Consider the following 8,825-nt stretch of genomic DNA (forward strand, 5'->3'; position numbering starts at 1 on the left):
TTTGAGGAGCTATAAAGTCATTCAAAGAGGATAAGGAAAATAATAATCTAATTGTTGTCATCCTTGCTACTGGTCTATATGTGTTGAAATAATCAACACCTTCCTTTTGTCCAAAGCTTTTTGCTACTAATCTAGCCTTATATGGGTTTAGTGTACCATCACTATGGTACTTTTTTTCTATACACCCACTTTTATCCAATGGTACTTGATACTTTAGGAAAATTGACAAGTTCCTAAGTGTGGTTTTGACATGATTGAATTTATTTCGTCTTGGATAACATCCTTCCAAAAGGAAGAGCTCCCTGAAGCTATTGATTATTTATAGGTTTTAGGATCATCCCCTACTTTAAGAAGAATAGGAACCTTTCGAACATAATTCTCACAATTTTCTTCAACTAGATGAAAAGAAATAAATTGAGAATAAATTTTGTTTGGGCCTAGCTCCTTCGCTTTTCATGCTCTCTTGCTTATCCTAGGATCAAGTTGTGTTACAACAATCTGTGAAAGACTTTCGTGTTGTACTTTAATAATCCTCAAAGAATATTCCTCATGAGATTCTTCATTTGTGGGAAACTCATATTACTTATCTTTTGCAATAAGTTTTTCAAAGAATTCCACATTTTGGAATTCAACAATTACATTTGACTCTAAATTTAAAAGTTTATATACTTTACTGTTAGGTGCATATCCTACAAAAGCATATTTGATTCCTCGAGGACCTAATTTAGTTACTTTAGGATCCATGTTATTATAGTAGGCTACACACCCCCACACACTAAAATAACTGGTAGTTGGCGCTTTGCCCTTACGCACCTCATATGGAGAAATATCAATTTTCTTTAAAGGAATTCTATTAATTATATAGAGAGCGGGTAGTAAGGCTTCACCCCAGAAATTGAATGGCAATTTAGAATGCATTAACATGACATTTATTATTTCTTGATATGCTCGATTCTTTCTCACAACTAGACCATTTATTGGGTGTACGGGGTGCAGAACACTCATGTATAATGCCATATTCTTCACAATATGCATCAAATTCAGTTGAAAAATATTCATTGCACCAATCATTTATAAGGATTTTGATACTCTTGTTTAATTGATTTTGTACTTCTGTTTTTCAATTAAATGGATGTACTTCGGAATAGGTTTTAAATGTTTCTTTATCATAAGAGACATGCACGGTAGCACATGTATCGTATCGCCATCCTTGTGCTTTTCCATTAATCTTCATAATTTTGCTCACTGTAGCGATATGTCGTCATCAGCACGAACAACATTTGCCTTATTTATGTTGTTTTTGTTCTTGTAATTGGGAGCATAATGATCGAATTTTCCGCACATATAACAATCATTTTTGGGTTCTTTTTGGCCACCAGAATTTTTGAACTTATTGTGTTCCTTCTTTGGTCCAAGATGGTTCTTCATGCCATCATGTTTACTTTTTTATTTAGTACTCATAAAATTTCTTTGGAAAATCTAGCAGACTCAAATTTCTCTCTATCCTTCGATTCCTCCTCGATTTGAAGATGTTTTTGGATTTTTTCTAGTGAGAAGTCCTAGAAATTATGCGACTATTTCTTCCAACAGCCTTTCCATGAGGGGTGGCAATTTTGCAATAGTTGAACCAACTGGGAAAGCTTCGGGGATATTTATTTTTACAACCTTTTATTTTATTTATGAGAACTTGTAACTCATGTACTTAAGCAAGAATGGGCTTTGAATCCAACATTTTAAAGTCAAAATATTTAGAAATTATGAACCTTTTTGTATCTTCCTGTTCACCTTCACCCTTGAATTTGAATTCCAATGCTTTCCAGATTTTTGTTGCAGATTGGCTATGAATCTTCAGGGCTGTCAGATGAAATATCATCTTATCTTATCAATCGGGTGAAGTTGGTTCCATCAAAATGATCCAACTTGACAAGGTCCTGGTTTATCAATTTAATGCTTGAAATTGAAGCCTCGGTAGCCATTATTTGAGATACTATTAGACTGTTATATAAACTTTGAGTAGTATGATTGATATAGTATGTCATTCTCAAGTGTCACCTACAAGCTACCTCTAGCACATTTACATCTTCTCCCTCGAACCCAAAGTCGGCGTGGAGAAGGGGTGTATGGAGAAGACAAGTTATTTTTTTGTACAAGCCAAATTAAATAAAAGGAAAGCACAAAATGTGCTAGCAATACACCAGTTTACATACAAGAGGAGGAAAACATGTATTACATTGTGATTACCAACCATACCAACTGCAATTCAGCCTACTAAAAGAGACAATGAAACTATGATGTAATAGAAAAACATATAACATAAATACAACCAGATCCAACAACGGTCCCGAAAGAAGACTGACCATGCACAACACACCAAATTCCCGAAACATCACTCTCAAATAGCTATATAAGCAAACTGATGAAAAAATCCAACACCACATGACGCGACAAACACCAAAACACCTTATGGAAAAAAGGATAAACAAGGCCTAAGAAATGCAACCTGATTCCATTGACGAACCATGCACAGTGACGAAAATAAGCAATAAGCCAAAATAACACAGCTGTCACTACACCAAACTTAACGGACTGCATAAACTGCCCTGAGCAGGTCCAATACCAAAATAAACCTGTCTGAACTACACTTTGGATTCAAGTACCAATGCGATACCCAACACTTTAGGAATTTATATTTGGTATTCATCCAGATCCAAAATAACCTTTCAACTGATTTGAACATTTGATCAATGAAAAAAACCTTAATAATAAAAATGTAATTGATTTTCGCTTTCCAAACCACTCCGACTCTTCTAACAGCACTTCTTTTGCTGCCGATAAGAGTTTCATTCTGATATAGGAGATCCCAACGATCGTTTGGAGAACCGCAGCCAGGCCCAACCAGTAGATGACTAAATACCAAATACCTTTGCAACATATTCCAATTCTCCAAATTAACTATTGAATGGTGATTATCTCCTCTAACTTGGAAATTAAAAGCATAGCCTGAAAGAATGACAAATTTCACCCGCACCCGCCATAATTTCTACAAAAAATATCCATAACAAAAAGATTCAAAACAAATGGCCTAAAGATCCTAAAGCTTAAATTAGAACAAACGGCACAAACATCCTATATAGAATAAGGAATTGGACAGAACGCTCCAATACATTCAAACTCAACTGCAAATGCTAGACCTATTCCTATCACAAACATAGCAGAACCAACTTCAACAGAAAATTATTTCCCCTCCATGCCAACCACGACATCAATGATTGATGCTAAATGAAGGAAACATTTATACATGTCCAAACCACTAACCAAAGTTGTCCGACAGATGAACTAAGACTAGTCAAACCAAAACTTGCACCTGAAGAAATTAGATATGAAATCGATATAATACTTGATCCAATAGCTGCTCCCTATTGAAATGAAACTTTAGATCCTAGAATTCATGGTTCAATAATTCCTAAACATGATTTAGGCTTCATGAACCACTGAGATATATTGTATGAGGCACTCTTGGTTTTAAAATAAAATCATCCCCAAGAATACATTTCACATATTCTGTCATCTTTTCCATTTCAATTTAATTATTGTCAAAGATCTTATTATTTCAATATTTCTAAATAGTCCATATGCAAGAGAACCGGATTACTGCCAATTTATTGACTATCAATCTGCCATTTTCCAACAAGAACTCGAACTGTTCGTTGTGTCTTAATGCCTCATTCGGCAAGACAGAACATAATCCAAGCCAACGTTTTTTTTTTGACGAAACACCAAAAAAATTTAGACACCTAATGAGATGCAAACTCCTCACTACCACACTCCCTTAGACAATGAGTATTTCCCCGCTTAATTGCAACTCTTCTCACTAAGTTATTTTTAGTTGGGATTCGATTTTGAAATAATTTTCAAACTAAACATGATACTATATAAGGGACTGCCTTATTTCAAGCCTTAGACCAATTTGGATCGCATTTGCTTGGGATATTTGAGATTAGATTATTATACGCCTCTTTTACACAATATTCCTTTGTTTGCAGCCCAATGACACTGTCTAACTTAGATATATCTCTCCACCAAGTAGAGCTTCCTCTCCTCCTCGAGTTTATTACGTCATTTAACATTCCATATTTGTTTACCAAAGCCCAATATCATAGACCCCTTCTTTCCGAAGAAATTTTCCAGCCCCATTTTCCTAGAAAGGCCTATTTGAACCCCCTCATTCTTCTAACCCCTAACCCCTTTGATCTATTGGTCTACAAACCTTATCCCAACTAATCCAATTTATCTTTCTCTCTTCCTCACCCCTCCCCATAAGAATTGTTTGAATAAATATTCAAGTATAAGAATAATACTTATTGGAGCCTTGAGACCACCATACTTGTCCATGTGGAACTTTATCGTGTTTAACTCTTTTGTTTACTTAATGAATTTAAATCTTTATAAATGCTTTCAATGTCAGTACCAATTTCTATGTGACATTATTTCTTAAGTATTTATTGTCATTTACTTACTTGCACATTTTTATTGTCATTTTTGAAACACACCCAAAAACATTTATTGTTCATTAATTACAACATTGATAAGTAATCTCAGTTTCTCTTTTGTCTATATTGTACAAAATTGTTGCATTTCTACACCTTCATAAACTTCATTAGTTTGTTGCAAATATTCATTTCTCTAGTAAGCTAAAAACACTTGTTGTCAATTGCTCTTATGTTGATGATGGCATATTTTATAATATGTCACAAATTTAAGATTAGTCATGTTTGTGGGACTTTATTTCCCAACAACAAAATGTGTTTCGTTGTCTCTTGACATTCGTTTCACCTTGGAGATTGGTCAGCAACATAAATCTTTTATCATTCATGCTAGCTCAAGTTGGTAGACAGATGTGCTTCAAGCCTTCGAATGAAATTCCTTACTTTTAGTGCTAACACTACCTTCTAAGTCGCCTTTCAATTCCCTTATGCCCCCAGATGACCATTGTTTAGCTAAAAAAAGTCATATTAAACACATAAGTTCTTAAAAAAGTCATATTAAACACGGTAGAGAGAAGATCAATACTTAATTGGAATTAGATTTTTTTGTGATCCACCATGAGAAAAGATCGATACTTAATTGGAATTAGATTTTTTTTTTTTTTTGTGATCCACGTTACTAGATTTGACTAGTTGAAATTAATTGAAACTATTAAAAAGAATATAATTTGAACTTTAATTATTCAGCTCACGTACTAAAATTTAAGTGCAAAAGAATTGAAAAACAAAAGTTAGACATGAAAAGGAAGCATAACCAGCTAGAACATGTAGTAAGTGTAGGAATAAAGTGGTAGCATAAGCATATGCACCAACAATCCCTTGGCACTTTCTACTCCAAAAAATTACAACTTTATTAATCTCCATCTTCTTTTATTCCACCAAAAACAACATTATCTTCCTAATTTCTTTTTACAACTAATAATCCATAGATTCTTCCTTCTCTATACACAAACCAAATAAACAAACTAAATAAAAAGTAAAAAAACTGATTTCAATTAAAAGAAGTCTTTCCGTTTTCCTATACTCCACTCAACTTCAAATTAAGAAAACAATGGAAAAATTATTAAAAAAAAATTGTATGAGTTCCATTTTACACCCAATTGAACATCAACAACATTGACATGACAAAAGAAAAAACCAAAATCTAATAATTACATTAAAAAAGACTTCAAACAAAAAATTCCATATGTATTCAAAACTCATTCGAGTTAACATTTGACTCGTCCAACCCATTACTGAGTCGACTCATAGTTCGACCACTGAACCCCGAGTCAAGCAACTCCTCCCAATCCACCTCTTCCTCCTCCATTTCCTTCTCACTCATAATTTCCAATATCCTCTTCACCTTCTCATTAGCTTTTTCACTCTTCATTTTCTCCATCTTTTGCAACATTTCCACAACCCTAATCTCTTTCGCCACCGCCTTAAACCTCAACCCGCCATGACTTAGTATATACAAAATCCCAACACATCTCTCTCGAGTTGACTCAGAATCCAACTCAGTTCCAGCCAACAAACCCACCAAACACTCCACAACACCCGCATCCAACATCGCAGCCCGACCATCCGGCCCAAACCCCAAATTACCCAAAATCAACAAAACCCGATCAATCATATAACCCGATTTAACCATTCCCCAAAGAACCGAAACAAACCCGAGTTTAACCATCTTAACCCTATTACTCTTCACTAAAGACAAATGACAAAGAGCCAAACTCGAGTCATGACGCGTCTTCTCACTCTCCGATTTAAGCGCGTGAAGCAAAGGCAAAAGTGCACCTAAAACACCAATCGCAGTTTTATTATCATCATCAAGCGCTAAACTAAAGAGCACACACGAAGCATGTTCCTGCGATTCACAGGATCCAAATTTCAAAACCTCAATCAACGGTGGAACGATTCCCGACCGTACGATCTTCACTTTGTTGACTTTCTCGAGCGAAAGGTTGACTAATGAAGCAAGAGCGTTGACTCTTACGACGTCGTTTTTGGACAAAATCAAAGAACGCAAAGAACAGAGTATCCTATTGGTGCAGAGTTGAACCCTAGATTCCTCTTTCGTTTTTGTGATTTTTCTGAGAGAGATTAGAGCTTCTTCTACTATAATCGATTGAGGGTTTCTGAGTTTTGTTACGAATTCTTCTTCTTCTGGTGTTGTTGAAGGTTCAATTTCGGAAGAGGAAGGTGAAGAGTAACAGTAGCTTTGAAATTTTGGTGTTGTTGATGATGATGACGTGGCAGTAGCTATGGATTCCTCTGAGCTCGAGTACGAGGTTTTTCGCGGTGTTAAGATTGGGATTTGTAGTGTTTCTTTTTCTTGGTCGTTTTTCTCTGATACGATGTCGTTTTGGGGTTGTTGATGTTTTTTTGAGGACATTAACGTACGTACGAGGTTTTCAGTTGTGGTGAGATTTTGGTTGGTTTGGGTTTGGAATTTGGATTGGGATTGGGTTTGGGTTTGGGTCCATTTGAGAATTGAGGATTTGAGGTTGAGATTTGGGATTAGGGTTGTGAAATTGGGGGTGGTGCCATCTTGGAGTTGAGGGGTAAAGTTGAGATTTTTACAGGCTTGGATTGAGGTTCGGTCGAAGGAATGGCCGGAGGAGACAATTACAGGGTCGGACATGAGAGAACCAGAAATGGGGCAGAGAAATTCTTGAGGTGGGTTTTGGGTGGTTTTTGAAGTGTTGAAGAAAATCATCTTCTTCCATTTTGATTCCTTTTTGGAACCTCCCCATTTCTTGTTTGTGTTTTTGTGAATCTCCATCTGAAAATGGTTCAACTTGTTTGTGTTTTTGTATCTTAACAAAGTTGGGGTTTTTTGTTTTGGGTAAGTGTGAAGAAGAACATGTTGTTTAGAGAGGTGAGGTTGAGGAAGATTGGAGATTCCATTGTTTGAGGTATTGAAAATTAGAGGTTAGAACTTTGAATTCCAATGATATTGAGTTCAAGAGAGTTTTGAAGATGTAAGGAGATAAAGATGATTTGAGGGAAAGCATGGGCATGTTAGTGTATTGGTCTTTTAGGTTGTTGATTGAGTGAGGAAAGAAAAGTGAGAGATAATGATGATTTGGTGTTGGAGTTGAAAGAAAGTTTGTGGGAGATTGGAGAGTTTTGATTGATTCTTTTGCTTTAGGAAAATATAAACGTGAAAAGATTATGAGGTGAGTGTTGAGATGATGTTCCTAAGAAACTAATCTAAAACAATTAGGCATCGCTAGTACATTAGTCACTATTAAAACACATTAAAATAATGTTCCTAAGAAACTAATCTTAAACAGTTAGACATACTACTAAATTAGTCTATTTTTTAAAATGACTTTTATATTTATGTTAAAAAAATTATAAGAAATTTTAAAAAGAACTCCCAATAAAAAATAAATTTTAAAGTTTTTTATAAAATATTATCTTAGATATTTCTCGTTTTATATAACTTTTTTCAATACTAAAATTTTATAAAATCAAGCTATTTTGAATAACTAACCAAAAAAAATCATTTTTGAGATAATTTTTTTTTTGATAAATTATGTGATTTTTACTATATTTTAAATTTAAATAATATTATTTATACTATTTGATGTTAAAATTAGATTTTTTTTATCACCACCAGTTTAATCCGGTTCGGGGTCAGTTTTGGCATCAAGTGGTTCCAGCCCCCTCCCGATCGCTGTTGTGGGGATCGAACTGTGGTTCTCCACATCAAATTCAGCGCCAATCACCATTGAACCAACTAACGATTAGTTAAAATTAGATTTTTAAATTATAAAAAATGAGTTAAAAAACTTTAACTATTTTAAAAAACTACGTCGAATCCAAGAATTGACTGCCCTCGCAGGAGCGTGAGTAACCATATTCGTTTGACGCTTAACAAACTTCACCCAAAATTTGAAAAGGAATGCAATAAACTACAAATGGATTCAATAATAAGACTAAACTCGGAATCACCCTTCATATTAGAATGTATAGCTTGAGTCACTATTTGGAAATCGCTTTCAAAGGTCACAAACCTCAAATGCGAAGATATAGCTACAAGAATAGCCTCTTTTAGGGCCAAAGCTTAAGCTTCAATGACGGGAAGAGTTCCTGAATCCCAAACAACACCTGCATTAATAAAATGACCAATGTGGTTACGCACACACCACCCTCTATTAGTAGTGTCGTTGTTTTTATTAATAGTCGCATCCACATTATATTTCAGCCAGCCTACAGAAGGTGGGCTCCATTCCAGCACGTGGTGGGGTCGAGCATTGCTTGCCCAATTTTCCTGAGCTTGAAATCAAT

At 35.0% G+C, this 8,825-nt stretch overlaps 1 protein-coding gene across 1 annotated transcript; it reads right to left on the reverse strand.

Annotated features, from left to right (window-relative positions):
- Positions 1 to 5,584: 5,584 nt before the first annotated feature.
- Positions 5,585 to 7,718, reverse strand: LOC131627031 (U-box domain-containing protein 40-like). The gene has a single exon (XM_058897866.1). It carries the CDS (start codon positions 7,309 to 7,311, stop codon positions 5,737 to 5,739), a length of 1,575 nt encoding a protein of 524 aa, XP_058753849.1. The 5' UTR covers positions 7,312 to 7,718; the 3' UTR covers positions 5,585 to 5,736.
- Between the last annotated feature and the right edge of the window lie 1,107 nt (positions 7,719 to 8,825).

This window comes from Vicia villosa, unplaced genomic scaffold (genome assembly GCF_029867415.1).
Source record: "Vicia villosa cultivar HV-30 ecotype Madison, WI unplaced genomic scaffold, Vvil1.0 ctg.000345F_1_1, whole genome shotgun sequence".
Taxonomy (NCBI): domain Eukaryota; kingdom Viridiplantae; phylum Streptophyta; class Magnoliopsida; order Fabales; family Fabaceae; genus Vicia; species Vicia villosa.